The sequence below is a fragment of the Octodon degus genome, unplaced genomic scaffold (genome assembly GCF_000260255.1).
Source record: "Octodon degus isolate 3935 unplaced genomic scaffold, OctDeg1.0 scaffold00129, whole genome shotgun sequence".
NCBI lineage: Eukaryota > Metazoa > Chordata > Mammalia > Rodentia > Octodontidae > Octodon > Octodon degus.
In genome coordinates, this window is record NW_004524705.1 from 1743579 (window position 1) to 1768402 (window position 24824).

Below are 24824 nucleotides of genomic sequence, written 5' to 3' on the forward strand. Positions count from 1 at the left end.
AGCACACATTAAGCTGACAAGGGTGACTGACACAGCTGAGGGTACCATCAGGAAACAGGCTGTCCACACGGTGCCCAGTGTCTTTTTTTTTTTTTTTTTTTAATGTCTTTTTGTGTTTTTAAGACAGAGTTTGGTGTGCAGTTCAAGCTGAGCTTGAGCTCACTTTGTAGCCCAGGCTGGTCTTGAACTTGCAACAATACCCCTGCCTCAGCTCCCTAGTGCTGGGTTACAGGCGGGCACCACCACACCCATCTTTCTTCACACCACAACTCAACTCCGCACACTCTTCCTGTGCTCCTTTGGGAGTCAGAATTCTGCCTAATTCTACTCTGCAGTCTAAGATTCGATCTCTCTCACCAGAAGGACAGGTCTCTCTCCTTGTTGAGCCTACGTCTGCTTCGTGGGTTTTGTGCAGAGGGCATCCTCCTCTTCAGCTGGACGCGCATCTCTCTGCTTCAGGCTGCAGAGCTTGGGACCAGGCAGCCCCTCAGCCCTGGCCCCAGCTGCACTTCTGGAGACGGCTGCCTCCACTCTCCTTCTCTGTGGCCAGCGCGACAGTTTCTTCCCAGGTCCTTCTTGGTGCCATCTCCTCATTCTCATGTGAAATTTTTCCCTAAAGAAACTTTTCCTTATTTTGTTTCTTTTCCCATTCTACTTCCAGACAGAATCAGCTACCTAAAATCAGACTGGCATACTGAAAAAAGTTTAAGCCAAAGACTGCTCTTCCTTCAGAATTTAAGGAAAACAAAATCACATTTTCATTTTTGCTTAGCATCTTCTGTACTAATATCTGCTATTTCCATCAGCCCAGGGTAAATTTCATTTGTGGAACTACATTCTGTGGAGAAGATACAAGATTTAGTCTTATGCTCTATAATTAAAAGGCACAAAGGACAACAGAATATTTCTACATTAAACACCTTATATGCAAACAAAGAGCTTGTCATAAATCTAGAACTCTTGTGGCGGATCTCTTTGAACAGTGAAGAATGACAACTCCACTTTATCAAACCTGGAATCTTGCAAGTCAGAAGTGATAGAAACATCCCTTAAGCATGGAGTCAAGCCGGCACAAGCTTCCAGGCCCTTAGCAGTCCATGGCATTTCACTTTTTGCATGAGTCCAGATTGCAAAGAAAAAGAAGAAAGACCAACCAACATATTCAGGGCCAAAACAAAAGAAGAGACAACCAAAGCAATGGCACAAGACAGCCATGCCACCGGAAGGGGACTTACGTAGTCATGGAAGGCCTTGGCTTCACTTGAGTGCTCACAAGTCTCCCGCCTCTCTGGAGCCGCACAGTAGAGATCCCAGAATACACTGCAAAGTGACCAGAGGACACTGAGAAGCCACATAAAACAGGAGGAATATCGCACTTCTACAGCCCGAGATTAGGCAGAATCTTTCCTTCAGGGCAATGAATGCTTTCCCCTCATCCAGAGCTGGCTGGTTCTTCTGCAGCAGACGGGCAACCCCAGCCCCCCACAACAACACCCAGGAGGAACTTTCCTAAAGGTTAAACAATTTTAAAACAACACTTTTGTGCTTGTGCTCTGGAAACCAAACCCAAGGACTGCAAAAAGCTAATAATTTAACATTTCATTCTAGTGACTGGCTATTTACTTAGACTTGGTTAAAGTAATTTATAATGGTTTTCCAATGAAGAATGGCACAGTACATAATATTCTTTCTTTCTTGCTTGCTTGCTTGCTTGTTTCCGTCCTTCTTTCCTTTCTTTCCTTACAAAACAGGGTCTTGCTAAGTCACTAAATTGTCGAGGCTGGGCTCAAGCTTGCAATCCTTGCAATTACAGGAATGCACCACATCTGCCTTATTATGCTAATTTAATCATTAAGGAATGAAGTGGTTCATTAATTTTTTTCAGAATCATTTTGTCATCCAACTAAAAGTCCTATATACCTTCACCATTAAATAACACTGATAAAATGAATATACGTTCTTAATATATCATCTTTATTTCCCCCTTCAATTACCAAAATAAGGAATTTAGGAAATAAAACAATCCACTCTAAACTCCTTTTTCCCTCCTATTAAAAACATGTTTCTTGCAAAACAAAGCTCTGGCTGTCCTTCCATGTATGCGAAGCTCTGGCCATCCTTCTGTGTACACAAAGCTCTGGCATTCCTTCTGTGTAGATGGAGCTCTGGCTGTCCTTACATGTATGTGAAGCTCTGGCCGTCCTTCCATGTATACAAAGCTCTGGCCGTCCTTCCATGTATACAAAGCTCTGGCCATCCTTTCATGTATACAAAGCTTTGGCCATCCTTTCATGCATATAAAGCTCTGGCCGTCCTGCCATGTACATGATATTCTGGCCTTCCTTCCATGTAGATGGAGCTCTGGCCATCCTTCCTTGTTGATGGAGCTCTGGCTGTACTTCCGTGTAGATGGAGATCTGGCTGTCCTTCCGTGTAGATGGAGCTCTGGCTGTCCTTCCGTGTAGATGGAGCTCTGGCTGTCCTTCCGTGTAGATGGAGCTCTGGCTGTCCTTCCATGTACACAAAGCTCTGGCCGACCTTCCATATAGATGAAGCTCTGGCCGTCCTTCCATGTACACAAAGCTTTGGACATCCTTTCATGTATACAAAGCTCTGGCTGTCCTTCCAGGTACACAAAGCTCTGGCCCTCCTTCCATGTACATGAAGCTCTGGCCATCCTGTGTAGATGGAGCTCTGACCATCCTTCCATGTACATGAAGCTCTGGCCATCCTGTGCAGATGGAGCTCTGGCCGTCCTTCTGTGTACATGAAGCTCTGGCCATCCTTCCATATACATGAAGCTCTGGCCGCCCTTCCATGTAGATGGAGCTCTGGCCGCCCTTCCATGTAGATGGAGCTCTGGCCATCTTTTCATGTGTACGAAGCTCTGGCCATCCTTCTGTGTACATGAAGCTCTGGCCAACCTTCTGTGTAGATGGAGCTCTGGCCATTCTTCCATGTAGATGGAGCTCTGGCCATCCTTCCGTGTACACGAAGCTCTGGCCATCCTTCCGTGCAGATGGAACTCTGGCCATCCTTCTGTGTACATGAAGCTCTGGCCGCCCTTCCATGTAGATGGAGCTCTGGCCATCCTTTCATGTGTACGAAGCTCTGGCCATCCTTCCGTATACACGAAGCTCTGGCCATCCTTCCGTGTAGATGGAGCTCTGGCCATTCTTCCATGTGGATGGAGCTCTGGCCTTCCTTCCGTGTACATGAGGTTCTGGCCATCCTTTTGTGTATACAAAGCTCTGGCCATCCTTCCATGTACACAAAGCTCTGGCCGTCCTTCTGTGTATACAAAGCTCTGGCCGTCCTTCCGTGTATACAAAGCTCTGGCTATCCTTCCATGTACACAAAGCTCTGCCCATCCTTCTGTGTATATAAAGCTCTGGCCATCCTTTTGTGAATAGGAGGCTCCTGCCGTCCCTCTGTGTATACAAAGCTCTGGAAGTCCTTCTATATATCCCAAGCTCTGGTCGTTGTTTTGTGTAGACAAAGCTCTGGTCGTCGTTCTGTGCATACAAAGCTCTGCTGTCCTTTCATGTACATGAAGCTCTGGCTGTCCTTTCATATGTACAAAGCTTCACCATCCTTCCATGCATCAAGCTGACAAGGAGCACAAGGAAGGGGCTCAAAGTCCAGGAAAATAGCCTCATGAGTACTGGTTTTGCATAAAGGCCATTATAACATAGACACAGTTATTTCCTTCTACCTTTCTACTCCTATGAAATGGAAGGCTGGTTATGCCCATGGTCAAGAACAGCAGGTTTGGGGGAGGATGTATCTGAGAAGGATGCCTGCTCTCTGCCGACCAGCTATGGGGAGCCCTGAGCAAGCTTTTCCAGGGCCAGAAACACCATGTCCTCCTCAGTATCCTGGGATTTCTGGGGAGATTAAATGCTGCAACAGAAGCCCCGCGTTGGCCATGCAGAAGCACACAGTGTGCCTAATGGCAGCAGGAATGCCACCAGGAGCTGCATAAATGCTGACAGTCACAGATTTCTCTGGTGGCCAACATGGTGGGGGTGGAAGCAGCGAGAGCAAATACAATGATTAGCTGAACCTGAGTTTCTGACTCAAAGACTTTCGCCATCTGGGTACCTCTGCTAAGAGAAAACATTCTGAAGGACGTGACCAGTGTGAGTTCTCAGTCCAGGCAAACAAGATTGCCTCAGAGAGGAACAGCAGGGAACACTGAGTCCTGCCATCGTTTCTTTGAAGGCATTGCTTGTTTTTTTCCCTATTAAGTGGAAAGAAAATTTATCTCTTATTATTAAATTCCTGCAATAAGAAAGAAATACAAAGAAGATAAGAACAAAAGTCAATTAAATAAATCTAGTAATTTTAGGAGCATGAGACCAGTTGTACTGGGCCTCCCTACACCTCCACTGAGATCACAATGGGCAAGGCCTGTAGGTACTCAAAGATCCAGCAAAGATTGTCACCTGGATCGAGTGCTGTGAATTACACATTACTCAATTACTTGATCTCATGTTCCTAGAGAACTTCAAGGCCCTGAAAACCAGAACTTTCAAATGTAATGTTTAAGCTGTGTTTAGTTTAATCATAGATTACATAGAATATTATGGCAATCAGCTGAACAGCTCTCTTGTGCCTAATATTCTTACTTTTCCAGCAAGTCCCATAAAACTTGCCCTAAGTTTTCTTCTATCATGCTACTTCTAAATGATTCGTTATTACAAGTTATAAAGTAAGTATGAGAAATGATTATTTACACATATATAATTAAATAGTAGTCAGAGAATAGTGTGCTGTTTCACTTCTGTTTCTAGGTCTGTCCTCACTGATTTAGTGTGTCAAAGTTGTAAGATCAGGCTTAGAGATAGTTAGACAAGTTAACAATAATTTAAAAAATAAGTTTATATGTGTTATTTCTAAGAATCCAGTATGACTCACATGTGATCTTCAATAAACATAAACAAATGTGTGTATTGTTTCAAAAGGTTTCCTGCAGCAGGCCTTGTCCTAGGCACAGTCCTGCACCCCTATGACATAGTGGGCCTCTCTGTGCAGGCACAGCTGTGCTCTACCAACACCAAGCAGCCAGCCCAAGGGATGGGCAGTGACAAGGCTTGAAGAATGCTACAGCCCAGCCATAAGGAAGGGTGAGTCTGAGACATTTCTGGGCAACAGATGCAACCTGAGACTCTCCTCGTAAGTGAAACAACTCAGACCCATGTGCGCGAACACAAGCTGGCTCCCCAGGGTGAGAAGCTGGAAGAGCACATGAGGCCCAGAGCGCGCAGCAGGCACCGCGAATGGTAGCGACTGCTCAGAGGAAAGAGAACAGGCTGGGGTGGGAGGGAGGGGGGAGAAATGATTTAAAAAGGAAAAAATGGAAACAAAGCTTTGCAAATAGGAAGGGGAAGATGGGCTGAAGGGCAGAGGGGATTGGGGAAAATGAGAAGTCACAACATTACGTACAGGTACAAGTTCCCTATGAGGAAAGTGATCATTGTATATATGTAAAATGTATAACTTAATTAATAAAAAAATGCCACTTATCAGAAGAGTTTCAGAGGTAAGTCTACAGTAATGTTATATCTTATAAAAATTAAAGAATAAAATTAATTAGAAATTACGTATGGACAAATTTATCTTTAGTGGTAGGGCACTGTGTTTTAAAAGATGCATCAACTATTTTAGAAGCATCTGTATGTTCATACACATAAGAATTATGGGTGGGAAAGATACTCAGAATTTTCTTTTCTAAAAAAAAATTCTTTTCTAAAATGTGCAATAATCATTTGCTTCAAATTTTTCTAAAAATTATTAAATGCCTGGTCAATATAATATGCTATATCACAGACTGCCCAAGACATGTAATCCATGGTAAATAAGAATGCAAAACAACTGGTGAGCTGAACTAAAAATCAGTCAATTAATGGAAAGAAGGGTAGAAGCTCCACTGCACAAGTTTCCACAAATACTGTGGTGGGTGCATATGGCTCATGTTCCGACCGCGCAGTGTTACTACAAAGATACATCTGTCTCTCTTAGGGGAGCTCTAGGCCTCCCAGCAGGTAAGGCCAACAGGACACTCACTCCGTCCTCCCTGAAGTGACCATGCGGACGCGCTTTCCTAGGCCTCGCGAACCCGCTCAGCTGTGCCTCGTTCCTGACAGGCCCTCGAGCAAAGCTTCCAGCCAACTTCTCTCGGCCTGAGAAGCTCCACGCGTTCCACACTTTCTTCTCTCCACTGCTCGCTTCCCTTTCTGTGGCTTTCCTTGGAAGCTCCTCTTCATCTACCCACACGAGTGCTGACTTCCGGGGTGGCAGCCCTGGCCGTGAACTCCCCACTGCTGTGGGTGCACAAAGCTGAGTTCCCATCACTGTACAGCCTCCTCAGGGGACACACCAGCTCTGACTCTCACCTCTGAGCGGCTCAGGAGGGATCCGCTCTGCTAACACTGACCCTGCAACCACACCGCTTGCAGTACGTTCCTTCCACTAGCCAGCGTCACCACTACCTAGGCCAGCACCCAAATCTAGCCCCTGGGAGCTCTGCATTCCCGTGAACTCTGTGACACTGGGCTACCTGGAACCACTGTGCTTATCTCCCTGTCACTGGGCCACTTACAGGCGAGGCAGACTCATCCTGGCTGGATCTCAGCTCTCTTTGAGCTGTCTCTAGGTTGATGCCTCATGAACATCAGAACTGGACATGCTGTGCACCCGCTTAAAATCTTGGGGCTCTAGGTTCACGTCCTCAGAGTCTAGTATTCTTGATCCAGCCCCTGTGTTACGTCTGGCTTTATGGTCTGCGGCTTCCTAGTTTTTCCTTGTATTCCTGTGGCCATCTGCTCTACTGCCTGTCATTCCTTACTCACACCATCTCCTTTTGAGACCTGTATACTAACTGTTCCTTCCCCAAATGCCTGTCCCTCACTAACTTTCAGCTCAGTTTATGAGACTAGCTTCCTTACACTGAAGTGAGTATTGTTCTTGCACTGGTACTTTAACCAACACCTACTTCTTTTATAATATTTTCAATTGCTGACCTCTCTCACTACCAATTTCTCTAAAAGCTGCATCATTTTACATGTTGTAAACATTTGGTATGGAGGCTCACACAACAGAAAAAGTCTCACTTCTAACATTCTATAAAAAAATAGAAATGAAATGTCACAATATTACAACTGGTCTACCCAACAGCCTTAACTGGACCAAAGGAGCAAGCAGTGAGTTCTTGAAGAAGACAGAGTCCCCAGTCGTCTGGTCCTCAGCAGCAGCACCCGCCTTCCTGGTCCGTGCACGAAGACACCGCAACTACGAGCCCGAACTGGGACACAGCTCTTGGAGCCCGATGCTAGAGGAGCCCAGTGAAAACAACGGCACCTGCTGGGCCTGAAGCCTGCAGTGGGGCCTCTCAGGACAAGGAGATAAGGGACGCACAGGATGGGCGCTTCTGCAAGCGGGAGGGGCCCTGGGCTCAGCCCTCCTCACGAGACCACAGCTATGACATTCTCAGGAGTCACTGACTTGTACAGATGAAGCTGGGACCTCCAGAGCATGCAAGTAGCTTTAGGGGACAAATATTAGAAACATTAAAAATACTCTCGTGCTTTTAAAAAACAAAGAAATATTCTTCCTATATATTTCACATGTACTAGATTTAAGTGGAAAAATATTGCTTGAAAATATTTGTGGACCAGTTATTTGGAATTTATTTGATATCTCCAATTATACACACTTTGTGGCTTAGAAGATCAAAGGCACCTTTGAATCAAAGAGTAATACAAATGGTAGTTTTAAGAGACACATCTTCTGACTGCTGGGAACAACAAACTAAAGTGTACAGAAGCAAAAGCCAAAGAGTGTAGTAAGTCCCTGAGAGCAGGGGCTCTGTTAGGCTTACAAGAAAGGGAGTAAAAGAGAAATAGGTGCAAGAGATGAAATGAAATGAGTGTGCTAGCAGAAAGCCTCCAAGTGCCCCTGTGCTAGCCCTCGGGTTCGGCAGGGGCAGGGGTCCTGCACGCCTAATTAGAGACACGCAGCAGGTGCGGGGCTCACTGGCGAGAAGGTGCTGTGACATCAGGAGAGTTAGGGACTCACAGGGTAGATCTGGGTGTCACAAGTGCACGCCGTGTAAGGGACACTTGGCTTTGGTAATAGTGTACAAGAGGACAGCATTAATGCTGTGAAGGCAGCACGGGGACAGATGGAGCTGGAAATACAGTCCAAACACAGCAGCAATGTTCAGCCCACGGCCATGGCTGCCCCTGCCACAGGACGGGAAGAGACAGAAGCCACAGCAGCCCTGGAAACCACAGGGCCTCAGAACAGAGGTGGAAAGCTAGTGGCAGTGTCACGGTGGGGAGCATCGGCCTGGCGCCAGCAGAGGGCTTTTCTCTAAGAAATGGGTACATGTGGCACTAGTGAGAAATGCTTCTCACCAAAGCCGAGAAAGAGCCGAGCTCAGCCATGCAAATGTTTCCTCTGCTAACCACTGTTGCACAAAAGCTGGGCCCTTGGGCACAGTGGAGCGTCCTGATTTGGGCACACGATGTCGTATGAACTCAGATGCCCCAGTACTAGTGGAGCCTTAAGCACTGTTTGGAATATTGTGTGTTCCTATTCTGTTCTCCCTCTGCATCTACACAGAATTATTTCAAGTGTTTTTAAAAATTATTCTTCATTCCAAAACTCACCATGACCACCTGTATTTCTCTGAGTGCCAGTCCTCAGGCTCTGTTTGCAATCCAAATACAAGCTGACTTTCTCGCCCTCTGGACACGCCTGCATGCTCCTCACTGCACTAGCAGAGTGGCGCTCCCACTCCCTGCTGTCCTGGGCTCCAAATGACCCCGCTCCAGACAGCATCAGGGAGGTACCGCGGCTTCCCCAGGCCTGCACCCTCAGTCTCAGCTGATCAACCTCTTCCTGTGAGTGCCAGACAGTGAATGCCGTTCCCATCCAGATGGCCACCTCCTGCCCCACAGCTAAGCCTCTGGAAGGAGATGCCCTCAGCTGCCCCTCCCACTCCTGATGTCACAGGCCCGCTGCATGCATCAAGTCATGGATGGCCTTCCCTCCCCCAAAGGAGCACAGTCACCCTTACTACGCTCCTCCCCGCCATCCTTGGCACAGCGGTACAGCGAGGCCTTCTCCTTCCTCTTGAAGCCCGCCCTTATTACTAGTTTCTCTGATGTGACTCTTCCTGCTCTGCCCGCCTCCTTCCTAGGCTCCTCTCCCTCCTCCTCCCTAGGACACTACTGAAGCACACGCTGTCTACAAAGTCCACTTCTTCCCCGACCTGTCTCCATCTTTTCTGAACATCACACGCATGGAACTGGCCGCCAGCCTGCAGCCCCAGGTGCTGGCATGAATTTCGAGGCCAGTGTGCCCCAGAAGCTCAGCTTTTCACCAGGGCAAAAGTGCGGCTCCAAGTCTTGGGTCCTCCGTCCTCCCATTGCCCCTCCTCCCTGTTGACCCCACTCTGGCCCAGGCACCCTTCTCTGCCATTCACTGCACTGACGCTGACAGCGTTTCTGCTGCTGCACATCCCAGCTATGCCCCACGACTGGCCGCCATGATGATGTGAGGTGTGTTCTGACCTAACCCGTAACAGTTGATACACTGTTTAGCCACTGAGCAGAGAGCCAGGACCCTCACTTGTAAACATCCTCATCCTGTGCAAGAGGAGGGCAGGGAGGTGGGGAGTGTTACATCTGTCCTGCGGTGGGAGGAGCCTGCTTCCAATACAAGGGAAAAAAGAGGCTCTCTCCCCCCTTGTCGCTACTTCTGCTGTATTTTCCACCTGAAACTGCTGCCTCTGTACTAGCCTGTCCTGTAGCCAGCTGATTACAGCCGAAGCCTCCACACTGGTGAGCTAAGCAAGCCTTTCCTTTCTTCATGTTGCGTGTCAGGTATTTTGTCTCAGTAACAGGAGAGAAAAGTAACTAAGACAATGACCAAACTCTCAGCTCCTGGTCTGTTAACCCAGGGCCATCCTTAAGCACGCTGTTGCCTCAACACCCACCATGCTGCACCCTCCCACTCTCCCCACGCGGGACAGTCTCTCGGCCTGCACCTCACAGTCCTCGTGGTGGCGTGACATTCTCCTGCTCTGTCTCTCCACCTGCCTCTGGCTGACTCCCTGCACACCTGCAGCCGCAGCTGAACAGCACGGCTCCTCAGGTGAAGCGGACTCGGCGTGCACCCGCAGCACAGCACTCACCACGTGCTCCCCAGCTCCCCTTGCCGCTGGCCTATGAGTCGACAGCCACGGGCAGGAGGGTAGCGGGGTGGATCTGTTTTATTTACTACTGTGTCCCTAGTATCTGAAGTATTGCACCTGGCACATACAAAGCACTGAATAAGCTTTTTTGACAGCATACAATTAAAAAATTTTACTAGGTTTGCAAAAAAAAAAAAAAAAAGCAATTTGCCCAAAGCCTCATGAGTAAATAAAATTTTCAAAGGTACCACTACTTATGGCAAAAATACCCCCCCAAATTGTTAAAATTCACATGGATAGTTCAGTACCTATTATAAGCACTGGATCAGGGAAGAGTCTCTCATGAATGTGTTCCATTTTATTTTTTTGTGGAAATGGGGATTGAACTCAGGCCCTTGTGCTTGTCAGGCAAGCGCTTATTCTACTGTGCCATCTCCCCTACCCCTATGCTCCTTATTTTTAAGAAAATGAAATAAATTTATCTCAGTACCTGCTTATTACTTACTCTTTTTCTTCTTCTTCAATTTTGTTTAATTACTGCCTATTATTTTAAAATTGAATTGCCCTCTTATAAAAGATGCCAATCAAACCATTCTCTTCACCCTCAATTCCCCCAAGAGGAGAAGTGAGGATTCGAAGGAGAAGCTGGAATGGCCAAAGCTGTAGCCACTGGGCCCCACAGTGGGACGAGGACTTTACAAGAAAAGATAGAGAGCTGCTTGACCCCTGGACAGAGCGAGAGGCTGCCTGCCTGCCTGTACACCTGGAGGAGCGCCCTTGTTACCACCCAACACGGTGATGCCCTGGTCTTGAATTCCTAACCCTCCACAACTGGTAGAAAACAAATTTCCACTGTGTAACCCGCCTACTTCCCGGCATTGTGTCACGGTAACTCTGGGGAACTAAGAGAAAATGGTCATGTCCCCTTGAAGAGTCCACACACCAGTTTCAATTCTTTCTTGATTCAATGTAACATCTTTAAGTCAAATAACCATAATCTGATTTTGATTTTTTGTTTCTTAAAAATCTATCTCACAGATAGCAATTTCAGACAAGGAAAACTGGAAGCATGACATCATATGCAGGTACAGTGCAGGCCTACGGGGATGCCCTATCAAGCTAGTGAAAATGGGCTGAAGGATACTCACCACCACCAAGAATGTAAGAATCCTGGAGGCTCCCCTAATGTGATGTTTTTTTCCCATCTTATCTAAAATGAATAAGAAAGATATTAAATACTTTAATAGTTGTCCCTGCACATACGGCAAAGCAATATTTTTCCATTTAAAATACTATGGTAATTTTTAAGGTTTTCGTATTATTGTTTGTTCACGTTTTCTAATCATCACTTCACACTATGATTTACAAACTGAATTAGTCTCGGAGGGTCCTCACCATTAGTTTCTGATTCGCCTCCCCCAGCCAGGCCCTGCACTCCCGGGTCTCAGCACGAGTCCACTTTTCCACGCAGGACGCTGAGGTGGCTGCGGGCCCCTCGGTCTCCACTGCATGGCTTTCTATTCGGCTCCGCCCTCTCTCCCTGTCAAGGCAGGTCCCCGATGCACCCACCCCGGGGCCACAGCTGCCGAGCGCTCGCATCCCTGGCACCGGCCAGCGTGGGCTCTACCCCTCGTCCCGCGGCTTCTCCGCCCAACACTCCGGCTGCAGCCTCTTCCTTGTTGGGTCCTGATCCTGGCGATCGTTCACGACAATGATTCATTTTATGACACTTTTCAACTGTTGTGCTCCCTTTTCAATTCGTGGATATTTGTTTCCGTGTCTCCCTACGACAAATTCTCCCTGTTGAAACGCTTAAAGTGCTCTAACGAGCGAGTCTGGGTGCGCAGAGGCGCCGCCGCTCCAGGCCTCTCCGGGATGAGAGCATCCCGGGCGCAGCCTCCCAGCCAGCGCGCGCGGGCTCGCCTCGGCTCCCGCGCGCTGCCGTGCAGCGGGGAAGGCGCGGAGGTCTTCTCCGGAAATTTCTCTCCTATAAGCTGGGCCACCAGCACCTACCGACCTCAAAAGGCTGTGAGGAACACGCTACTTAGTGAAAAGCACTTAAAAGAAATGGCCGGCATGCAGCACAGGCCTGATGGTGCCAGCTGGGCTTCTCTTTCCTTTCCCTAGAAAAGCATGCCTATAAAAACTTATTCCTGTAGCACTGTCAACAACACAGAAAATTCCACCGATCTTCCATCAAAAATACTGAAGTATTTAGGCATGCGCCAAACAATTTTAGCTCATGCATCAGAACCATGTAAAATATCTTGGTAGAAATCACACATACATCTTCAAAAAAAAAAGCAATTCCTGTCAGAACTTAGGAGCACTGTCTGCGCTTCTGGTATAGATGAGAGAAGCAAGCGTTAATCGTTTAAACAAGATTAAGCTTTGGTTTACTTTAGATCATTTGGAGATTAGTATTTTATTTAACTGACTTACTACATAAATAAAATTCAGACAACCACTGAAGTATCATCAAGCCTAACTTTAAATTTTTTAAAATGTTTTATTGACACATGGTTAGCATGTGTATCTGTATATTTGGGGAGAACAGTGTGACATTTCAATAGACATGCCCAATGTGTGATGTTAAAATCAAGGTGACTGTCCTATCTGCCACCTTGGACTTTTGTCACTTCTTTGTGTTGGGAAAATCCCAAATCCAAACAACATATCCCTGCTGGGCCACAGGATGTACCCAAAAGCAGTGGTCCCTGGACCCCTGAGTCTCCTTCCTCCACCCTCCCGCCCTATTACCCTGCTCCTCCCACCGCAGCCACGAGGTGTCTTAGCTCCCGGAGAAACGTAACAGCAAGTAACACTTGTTCTCTGACTGCCGCATTTCACTGACTGTAACATATGCTAGGGGGAATCCTACTTTTTTTTTTTCCCCGAGGAACCAAGAGTGAACTCAGACCCTATTGAGCCATCTCCCTGGCCCCGGATCCTACTTTTGAAATTTCCATTCTTCTTGGTGAATCAGAAGGTATTTGGGGATCTTAACGCACATCAAAATCATCATCCTAATGTCAATATGGATGACATCAGTTCTCATCCCTGACCCAGAGGTTTGTAAGAGACCGAGCTTGATATGCAGCCTCTACTTTAAGGACTGAGCTTTGGACAAATTCCTGGTCTGAGGAGAGGGTATATGTCTTTCATAAAATATGAGCTAAAATAAAGATGGCTACATTGACTGACTTTCCAATATTTTGCAGTACAGATGACTCAAAGCTCACCATCAAAAATTTTAAATGTTCAGACTAAATATATTTTACAAAGTAAATACAGAAGCTGAAAACCTAGGTGGTTATTTACACGGCAGCTTTTCTAAGCATTGGACAGCAGTAAAGACAAAAGAGAAAGAGCTCTTTTTTCACCAAGATGGAGCGAGGCACGCAACATGCGGGGCAAAGGCCACCATGCAACAGGCCAAGGCCGGCAGTTTGGGTTCAGGGACAGCAGGCAAACAGCACAGAAGCAGCTTTAGACCACGCAACCAGAGGGGTACCAAATGTAGGGTGTTCACGAGCCTCTAACACTACAAAGAAGAACTGGAATTATAAATTTCATAAAAAGTCAAGGAACAGTTTTCACCATCCACTATGGGAGCAGTAAGTTTTTCTTGTTCTTGTCTCCAGTGGATTTTTAGGAGAAAAAAAAAGAAGACACACCAAATGAACACTACCAACAACAACAACAAAGACCCTTTACAATAGGAACTGCGAAAGTGGTCCCACACGTGTGCACGCAAGAGAGACTGACGCTGTATCTGTGTACGCACGCAGCAGATCCTTTAAGGAAGAGATGCGAAAACCAGCACCATTAGAGATCACTGAAACTGGGGTAAGTTTTTAGGGTTCGAAATACATAAAATGTAAAACAATGGCAGCTTTGGAAGAAACAAGTAATTTGCTCTCTAAAACAAAGAAGATTTTTCTAAAGATTAGAATGTGATATGCATTTTAAGAGAGCTACATGGGAGAACTTCCAGGAATCAATGAAGTTGGAAAGATTAAGTACGGGCTGGGGAGATAGCTCAGCGGTCTAAGTGCCTGCCTGGCAAGCACAAGGACCCAAGTTCAATCCCTGGTACCAAATGCTGTGGTGGTCCCGTACCATGCTGGTGGTACACACCTGTAATCTCAGTGCTGGGGAGGCTGAGATAGGAGGATCACTACCAGTCGGAGCTGCATAGTGAGACTGTGTACCAAATAAATAAATAAATTTTAAAAAAGAAAGATTATCTATGAACCATAAGCCAGAGCATGTTATATGAATGTAAGCCAGGTTCTAATCTGAATACTCCTAAGAAGTAACAAAAATAATTTCTACATGTGTCATCTTTATCTGATGATTGTAGCTGATCAATAATTATATCATCTTGGTTCATGAAGATACGGAATGGTAGTACTGAGATGGCTCAGGGACTCCGATGTCCTGCCAGAGCTACAAGTACCCAGAGCCTTGGCCTGCTCTTCTCTCCACCTCTGCTCATCCTGTTCTCTGGAGCTGGTGGCTTTCTCGGAGAGCCCAGGGCTGGGCCCTCGAAGCTATGCCCAAGCCCTGCAATCAAAGCAGCGAGTCTGTCGAGAGCACCCCGACAGCTCATGATTTACCTAAGCTGCCTATGAAATAAACCAGACCTCTAATGAATCATTATCCTTAATTTTACAAAGGAGAGTGCGCACTGAGTTCCCGAGGCCTTGCAGGAGCACAGCCAGGGCTCGGCCAGGGCGCTGAGGTCTGCTCGCACTTGGCCTGGCGCGAGTGGCCGCTGACACCACCACGAGCTGCCGCTCCGCACAGCCGCCAGGAGGCTGGGGAACTCCTGGCAGGGCTCGTCGCTGCTGTGATCTTTTGGGAGAGGAACCTGACGGTAATCTATGTGGGTTCTTAAAAGCATTACACCATTTTATCCTTAGAGAAGCTGCGGGTGCGTCACGCACATCACTGCTCACAGCCTCACAGGACTTCTTACTGTGTGAGGAAGAGAGTTCATCTTTCTCACTTTAAATTACAAATCTGTGCCACAAACAGCTAGAACGCGGGTCCATCCTGAGCACAGACGCCATCCTTTGATAGCTACTGAATGAATAACACTCAAGGCTGCATTTCTCAAGAAAAGTAGTTCTCCACTGACATGCATTCCCAGAGTGAGTGCTGTTGCTGCCTCCAAACAAATCACGACCTACACACTGCGTGTGAACAGGGAACCACACAGGCCCAGGAAGCGGCCCAAAGAGCCGCGAGCTGCGCCAGCCCACCTCGCTACAGCAATGAAAGGAAGGGCGCAGGGAGGGAGGGGCGGCCAGAAGGGCGCCCAGCAGCCTGGCCGGGACACACGCTCCGCAGTGCGCCGTGGAAGGGCGAGCCCCAGCGACGCGGATGGAGCAGCAGGCCTCGGCTGTTCAAGCTGGAAGACCAGGGAGGAATGTGTGCCAGACGAGCCTGTTCTACTTCAATGAAAAAGAAAAATGTGCACCTGAGGATGTGCGCATCAAAGAAACCCAACCAAATTCACAACTACTTACAACCAGATTTTAGAAAAAGGTAATGGGAGAATGGGACACTTTCTCTATTTTGTTTTTGAGACAGGGTCTCGCTATGCAGCTCAGGCTGGCCTTGAGCTCACTTTGTAGCCCAGGCTGGTCTCGAACTCACAACGATCCTCCTGCCTCAGCCTCCTGAGTGCTGGGACTACAACCTCCAGTCACCACCCCTGGCTGAGACTTCCGTATTCAAATTATATTCATCTTTGCATTTTTTTTTAACCTATATGCATTAATGATCACTGTGCTGAGGAATGGCAAGAAATTACTCCTTCCCATCAGCGGTCATCTTGGAAGCACTTCTTGTGCTGCTTATAAGCAAGCGTGCTCTGTGGCCTGAGTGCTGTGCGCTCGGGCCTGCTGGGTGTTCGCGTGGGGCTTATGTCCACACTTTCCGTCCCTGGCTTCACTTTCCCATCTCATATGTCCCTGGTCCCAGTGTGCACTTCGCGAGCTCTCAGGCTTGCTCCTGCTGAAAACCCACTTCTGGGCCTTCCTTTATTTGGTTGGCTAAAGGGTGCATTTGCTTGTCCCTTCCCTGTAAGCTTCATGGCCCTCCCCCCTCCAAATTCCACTCTTCCAGGGCCTTGTTGCTGAGTATGCCTCTCCAGTGGATTCTCCAGTGTTTTTTATAAAAACTCAGAATCAAACAACTAATCCTAGAGAAAAGATGCGTGGACAGGGGGCAGCACGCCTGTGGCACAGTAACTAATTACATACTCGCCTATGCAGCAGCTTTTCTAAGAATTTATCCTCGATATGTTAGATGCGTAACACATTTGTTATATACATATTTTCCATGTGTGAAAAAATTTAATTAAAGCATTGTTTGTAATGGTTATAGACAATAAACTAAAACCCCAAAATGGCCATCAGTAGAGGACTTGCTGAAACATACCAGGAACATTTCACAGAATGAAATGTTCTATAATCATAAAAAGAGAATGGCGACCTTCATGAATCTGTTCATCACACAGCTTCCAAAATCTAATAAGGAAGCAGAAACTCAATGCACAGAACATCATGAGCACAGTAAACTAACATTTGTGCAAATGAAGGAAAAAATGAAATATGCACACAAGAACATGTGCGGGCACATGTGAATGTGCCGGCACATGTGAATGTGCCCACGCATGTGCGCGCATGCGTGCGCGCGCGCACACACACACACACACACACACACACTTGCTCCATGTACTGGGGCTGCACATCCGCCTGGTACCTCGCAGCTCCACTCCCACCACTCCACATTCTGCTCTGCACCAGGGCTGGATCCTGCAGATTTCATTCCCAGCCTCCTTGCCAGTTGGCTTCCTTCTCAGTTCTGCCAGCAGGAGACACTAGAGGAGAGTGGAAGCAGAAAAAAGAAGAGGAACTCCTGCCTCGGCTCTAGACGGGGAGCTGCGGCTGGGTGTGTGGCAAGGCTGGGCAGACCTGGGTGTCAGGAACACCGTTGTGTGCTGGCCTGGTTGGCAGGGTGCTGCTTGGCAGATGCAAACCCATCTCAACAACATCTCCAACAGCACAGCCCAGGGTTGCTCAGAGGCTGCAAGCTTTTTGGTGTAACCTTAAATCTTTTCAGATTTTTAAATTTTGAACCAACATTCAAAACATTTTAATTGCATGGAATGATGAAGCCAGCTCCTGTGTTAAGAGCCCTGCACCTCTGCTTGGTTTGTGCCTAGACAGCTCCTACTAATGCTTCTAAAACCACACAGGTATGGGTACATCTATCTCTATACACCAAACTAGACAGAAAAATAAGCAAATCTGAAGCCAATTTGTCAACTGAAACCAATGGAAGTTTAACAAGAAGAAAAATCCAACTGTACCCTGGAGTAGACCATATAACGGTTCGGCTTCCCATGGTACCCACTGTTCCTGTGAGGTGCCTGTGATCTGAAATTAACCTGACTGAACATCCCTCGTCCAAGAAGCCGAGTGACAAGTGCTCAGTTGTCACGTGTGACCAGCGGTGGCCTAGATAGACAGCAGAGGTTGCACAGCCCTGCAGAGCCATGGGGAGTTTCTGGGCAGTGCTGCTTCGCAGTAGAGGGACGAGGTCCTCTTAAAGGTAAACTTTTGCTGGGAAAATTCCTTCCTATATTTGTTTCTGGTTTTTGTTTTATTCTTTGACCCAGAAAGACAGTCCTCTGAGACTAGGGAAAAACGAGCAGATTCTATAAGGAAGCAAATGATATTCTGTATGACAAGACTGCAGGTGGCTGCTAATGGTACTGTAGGAAGTAGTCTGGGGTTTCTGAGAAGGTTCAGAGAAGGACAGGACAGGAGGGCTGCTAGGGACAAAGGAGGAAGAATGCAAAAGGCACCCTCAGGAAGAGAGCTGGGGAGAAATGCTCTGCAAAAGACCAAAACACGTAGCCTCAGTTGGACCTAGTTAGCATTCGCAGTCACGTCGTTGCCCATATTGTGCTCACGTCTTGTCAGCTGCCCCCTGCCCTTCTGCAGTCATCTGGGCCAAGAGCACTGGGAGGCTGGAGGGAGAAAGCTGTGAAGGAAGCAAAGCTTCGGAACAGAAAGGGCTCAGCGCAGAGGCAAGCCAGAGTGGGGCTGTGGGAATCAACAGGAGCACTTACTGACAGCCGCAAGACCCCTGAGGAAGTCCTGGAGATGCTGGAGAGGCCTTGAGATGTGCCAGGGTCCGGGGGCTGGGCTGGAGCCCCTTAGTCAAAATTGGACACCCACAGGTAGGAAGGAGGACTGCGGGCCATCTGAGCAACACGTGTGCACACGGGAGAACATTATCCCTGTGCTTTGGGAGCAGAAACGACACGAGATAGAAAAGTATAGTCAAGAAGCTTTTTTAAAATAACTTTTTGGGGCACTTACTTATCCAAGTAATGTGTGCGCATGAACTCATGTACACATCAGCACAACTCTGCGAAGTGCTATGACGGCTATCTCCTTTCCACAAGCAAGAAAGACGCGGACCCTAATCTCTCCTCAGACTGCCCGGCCCAAAGCTGCTGCTTCACCGCTGCACTACTCAGCCCCCAAATGCACATACAAATACCTGGCTAGGAAAAAATAATTATTTTTTCTCTCGTTAGGAAGGTGAAAGGCAGTGGAACTTTGGAGTCTATGGTGTTTAGTAACAGCATTCCTAATAAAATCTGAAGAAGCAACCCATTACATGTTTTCAGCTTCTATTTTAGGATGTTGGTTAATAATATGGCACAAGCAATGTAAAATGTATAAGTAAAAGAAAAAACTGTACTGATTAACAGCCTAAATTCTTTTTTTTTTCTTTCATTTTATGTATTTGATATAGGGTCTCACTATGCAGCTCAGACTCGCAGTGATGCTCCTGTTTTTAGCCTCCCAACACTGGGATTACAGGTGTGCATCACCATACCTGGACTCCTTCACCAGCTCAGTGCACCCTGGGGGTGGGACCTATGCGGCATGCAGGATGGGGGAGCGAACCCTGGTCCCTACATTTGTCAAAGCAGGCGCTTAGTCTGCTAAGCTATCTATCTTGTCGGCCCAACAGCCTAAATTCTCTATTTTACTTGCTAAGGACAGTGAGCCTCACTCTGTGGTAGAACATCAGGAGTAAACAAGAATTGTCTTTCCATCTTAAAATATAATCAGAAGAAAAGATAGCTTCTAGTGAATCTAAAGTAACAAAAATTGATACAGAGTTGGAAAGACTTCTTAACATTCAGTTAGTAGTTGTTAAACATTGAAGGACAATAGAGGTAAAGCAGGATTGTAGTAAGAATATTTCTGGAGCAGTCTGGAGAAGCAAGGACGACCCCCAGGCCACCCAAAGCTGCACTGCTGCATCTCGTGTCTCGTGCCTGGGACCTGCTGCCGTGGCCACCATGCCCAAGAAAAAGGCTGAATGGGATGTAAAGGTGAGAAAGCCAAGGTGAAGAATGAACCACAGAGAAGTCTGCAAGGTCGTCTGCTAGACCAGCTCCTCCTAAGCCAGAGCCCAAGCCTAAAAAGGCCCCTGCAGAGAAGGGAGAGAAAGTGCCCAAAGGGAAAAAGGGAAAAGCTGCTGCCAGCAAGGGTGGAAATAACCCTGCAGAAAATGGAGACGCCAAAACAGGCCAAGCACAAAAGGCTGACGGTGCTAGAGACGCCAAGTGAAGGGTGTGTTTTTGATAACTATGTACTACTATTTTTTTTCATCAAGTTCTATAAAAATGCAGAATTTTGTTTTACTTTTTTAAAAAGCTATGTTGTTAGCAACAGAACACTTCATCATTGTTTGGGGGGAAGGAGCATGTCAGTAGGACAATGTCTCCAAAGCTGGACTGATGTGGGGAAGGCACCTCTCCCTGCTGGCTTTGAGAGACTTCCTCTTGGCTCCCAGGAGGAGGGATTCCCTGAGGTTGACATATATAGCACCCTGGCATAAATGCCTTGTGGTACGGGACAGCTCCCAGTTCATTTTATGTCATCCCTTCCTCTGCCATCAGCATAAGCTTAACTCCCTTAAGCCCAGAGACCTATTGGGATCTGATTCCCAAAAGTGCTGTTACCAGGGTGTCAGGCAATCAGGACCCGCCAATAACGTTGAGATGGTGTCCCACAAGAGCAATTGGTTTCTTTCTCTAGATTGTGGATCTTCAGATTGATAATTCTGCCGTTTTCATTTCCTGAAAGTCAGGGTCGGCTTGTGAAAAGCTGTTAAACAACATGCTAAATGCGAAATGTCAACCCTCACTCTAAACTTTCTCTACTTCAGAGTCTCAAATAAAGACTTCATTGGATTTTATAGTGGCTTTCTGATTTTTGGTAGCCTGTCCAAGAAGGGAGTTTGAAAGTTGTTATATACTATTAAAGATTGTGTGCCCATGTCCTGCCTGAAATACCATGATTGCTTATGAAAAGTATCTTTAATAAAGTTGGATACAGTTTGGCTTAGGAAAAAAAGAGTATTTCTAAAGAATGCTTAATCTTCTTTCCTTATGAGCAAGAAAATAAAGTCATACAAACTCTATTGACTACTTAAGTAGTGGCTCAAACCTAACATGCACTAGAGTTCACCCTAAACTACTCAGCACAGCCTAGTTAGAGAAATAGTTTGTATCTGTTTTGTCCAGTGTTTTGTTTTTGCTGAAAATGAAAAGAATTGGAGTAAGTAACAATAATTATGTGTTCTTCTCATCTGACCAGGAGCAGAAGCCGCCAAGAGCTGTTTAATTCTTGATGGCCCAGGGATGTCTGGGATTTCATCTGACTTTGTGCAAGATTTCAGCCCCAACACCTAGCTACACTAGGGAAAGAAAGGGCTAGCACCCCAAATCCTGGGGAGCTGGGGAGCTCGTTAACATCACAGTCATTCCTGTCCTCACTGATCAAGTTGGAAGAAGTATGAGACTTTGCCTTGAACCAGAGTAAGAGCATTGGACATCTGAATAACAGGAACCCCTGCCGTCATTTCCTGATCCTAATAAGACCAGGAAGTAGTTTTTGCTGTTTCATGCCTTTTGTAACGGCTCGGCTCTCGATGAGGTAAAGACCTGGGGCTAGGGCAGGGAGAGCTCAGGTGAGGTGGCCCAGTGCAGCTAACAGCTGAGGTCATCCTACTACAAGCAACCTCAAGTGCTCCATGTGCTCCAAGGACAGTGGGGAGAAAGAGGACTTCGGAGTGTAGAGCGTCAAATGCTACATTCTGCTTTTGTATGGTCTGTAGTTAGGGGACAGCATCACACACACCAGCAGCAGACCTGACGCTGTCATCTTTTTACTTGAAAATGTTTGAAAGTTCTTTCTTACAAGAAGTAAAGGACAAACTTCTGTGCATGGGTGCAAAGGGCTTTGGGTACGGGTTCAGCAGACGGCACTATGGACTCGGAGGGACGACCCTGCACTCAAATGGCACACTTGAGGAGCACTGCCAAGGATCTGGAGTGGGGGACAGGAGCCAGGTAGGCAGCTGCCACCCGCCTGCAGCCCGGACAGCACGGCAGGCAGGCCCGGCAGGGCGACGCAGAAGCAGAAATGCAAAGAGACAGCCGTGCATCGTGAAGAAGTGCAGCACGCACTCCACAGGAGCCTACCGCAAATCTCCCTCCTGGCTCCACGTTTAAGTTCAAATAATTTTAGAGAATACATTTTCCATTACTTTTACTCCTAAAGAACTAGAGCCAGTGAGGTAGCTCAGGGGACTAAGCTGCTCAGACAAGCACAGGGGCTGGAGTTCCATCCCTGGCACCATGTGCTACGCCAGCCCTGCCCCTGGGCATGCTGAGCCAGCCACTGAGGTTAGGTGGCACATGCCTGTAATCCCATTGCTGGGGAGGCTAAAACAGGAGGATCACTACGAGTCAGAGCTGTGTAGTAAGACCCTATATCAAATACATAAAAAAGCTATAAAATAATATATGTATTTGTACACACCATATTTTAAGTATATGCAAAATCCTGCAATTAAGAATAATATCCCTCCCCCCAAAAAAATGGGCCAGGGAGATGGTTCAGTGGAATAAGTGCTTCCCTGGCAAGCGCAAGGGTCTGAGTTCAATCCCCGGTTCTGCCAAAAAAACAAAAAACAACAACAACAAAAAGAATAATATCCCCCATCCCTTTAACATCCATACTCTGACAAACAGCTTTTCTAGTCGGCATTACCTTCAGAATTTTATTATTCTACTATGCTTTATATTCACAAATACATGCTACAGTATCATCTCATCTTCAGGCGTTCTCACGTCAACGGCACACTTGTGCTTCCTTTACTACCGGTCAATGTTCTGCAGTCCAGCTATGTAGGTCTACACAGATCTAGCACATAACTCGTCCAGCTGTTCCCCAATACTGGTCATTTAGGTAATAAAGATATATTTTCACAGGATCAATCAGAGTTTGACTAGTTAGAAAATGAGGAATAGCTTTGATAAGTGCATATATTCATCTCCAAAATTCAGAAACATTGCCTCTACCTGATGACAACAGTTTGCTGTCAATTTAACTGATTTCTCTTGTAAAACTGAGCCAGACTCATAATTCAGAGCAATCAGCTTTGTATCCAAGTGCAGCTCTGCTTTCCAAATGCAGCCAGAGAAAATAAAATCATAGTAAATACTTGTCAAAATGTATGAACCTGTTCTGAAATTCTAATTCCATTTCTAGCAAACTGCCCTAGAAATTGTGTCATCTCCCAGTGAGCTCAGAGCCTTGAGCTACAAAATTCAGTTATCTGCTTTACCCACATAACCCACTTGAGCCCAAATATCTGAACTTCCTTAAATAAATTACAACATTTTCCTTTTTGAGTGGCATTTAATACCCACTATGCTGACCTGATGTTGTGAGCAAGTGCAGGCTTGGGAAGTCCCGGGACACTACCCCCCCCAGCCAGTTCCCAGCTGTCCTTGGTACAGAAAAGAGATCAGCAAGGCCCTCCAGCAGGTGCCCAACTACACAAAAACAAAACCTTTGCATCTCCAGAGCTGGCCTGAGTTTCTTTTCTTCGTCCTGTGGGTGGGTTGCAGTTAATGACACAAATATGAGGGACATCTCAGTCACTTCCTCCACTACATCAGACAGGTGACAGCCCAGGCCCCGGCAATTAGCGCCTTTAAGAAGCTCCACAAACCCAGCTTCTGCTCAGATTTGCATAAATTCTCACTATGGCGCTCTGTTCCTGAATTTTGCTGTGTCTTGCCGAGCCACTGCGCTCTTGGCCAGTAGGCGTGCCCTTCGAATTCACGCTGGCTGACTAGGTCTAGGGTTGTGTGTGTTTCCTGTGTATTTATTGGGATGCAAATGAGTCTCGAGGGGGCACCTCAGATAGCCCCAAGGGCCATACCTGTGAGGTCTCTGGACAGTGAGGCTGCACGCGGCACAGCCCATCAGGGGCACGGGCCTGGTCCCCAGGACCAGCTATGGGGCCACCACAAGTGTTCTCATATCACACCACAAAGCCAGTAAAACTAACTTTAGCAATACATTTATTTAATCCAATATACCTAAATATCAATGTGATCAAAATTTTAAATGTATTGAAATTTTATATTTTTTTGTTTAGAATAAGCCTTCAAAATATAATATTCCTTCCAAATCATCATATTGCAAGAGATTGAGAGGTGCTTGTGACTATTGGCTGCCACATTGCACAGTCCAGCTCAGGGGGAAACCGGGGCCTGGGAGCAAGCACAGACCTGGGAAACTGTGCTGCATGACCATGAGTGCATGCGCAAGCTCTGAGTATTATCATTCCAGTTAGTGACGAGCTGCAAAGTACAACCTGCCTCATAAATCTCTTTTAAAAAAATTAAAGATGTGTAGCATATCTTGGCAAATGATGCACCTGCTGCAGAACACAACTCAACAAACCAAATACCCTTGTCATCGTAGTGTGGATCAAAGAAAAAACACCATGGCAGGAAAGCTCAGATTCAAATTTTAATAAAGTAAGAAGAGAAAGAGAAACAAAAATTTGAGAAAAGTCTATCAAAATGTTTCTTAAAACAACCATCAACTATTACCCATGCAAACAAAACTAAATAAAAACCATGTCTTCCAGAATTGAACAATGTCAAAATATGATAATGTTAGACCTGGAGAAATGACAGCTTTCATTTTTAAAGAAGATTATCTTTCTTGATTATGTTGTCATGCTAAGACTACCTTCTGTTTCTGAAGGGAATGAAGGTTGCAAAGCTGCCTGGAATGTTACTAAATGGCCTAGAAACAGCCCTTCAGGATACTGAAGACGTGATCAACAGTGACTGTATTATGCACCTTGATGACTGAGCATTTACTACATAATACATAGCAATCAATTTTTCAAACAACTGTTACAGTATTTTTTCATTCATTTATATATGACATAAAAATGCAAGTCATAAAATACATAAAACATACCTCTGATAAAAATGTTTGGGCCGATTTCTGAGCTCCTACATGGAGCAGATATTCATATACATAGAGTGCTAACCTGAAAAATGAATAAAACATTTATTGAGAAGAGGAATATTTAAAATTCATCCTAATAATAATGCACATCTTTCCACAGCAGTAATATTATGTACACCAACAGTGACAGGAAATAAATCCTTCTCACACTTTTCAGCAGAAATATA

General features: G+C 46.4%; 1 protein-coding gene and 1 pseudogene across 1 annotated transcript in view; one reads left to right on the top strand and one right to left on the bottom strand.

The window, feature by feature from the left end:
- Ssbp2 (single stranded DNA binding protein 2) overlaps nucleotides 1-24699 on the bottom strand; it is a 182578-nt gene extending 157879 nt beyond the window's left edge. The window contains exons 1-3 of the mRNA XM_023700977.1: nucleotides 24607-24699; nucleotides 11353-11414; nucleotides 1236-1320 (exon numbers count right to left, since the gene is read on the bottom strand). Coding sequence (XP_023556745.1) covers nucleotides 1236-1320; nucleotides 11353-11414; nucleotides 24607-24699 — 240 coding nt within the window. The remainder of the gene's footprint in view (nucleotides 1-1235; nucleotides 1321-11352; nucleotides 11415-24606) is intronic.
- Nucleotides 19608-19878, top strand: LOC101561857 (annotated as a pseudogene).
- Nucleotides 24700-24824: the final 125 nt, after the last annotated feature.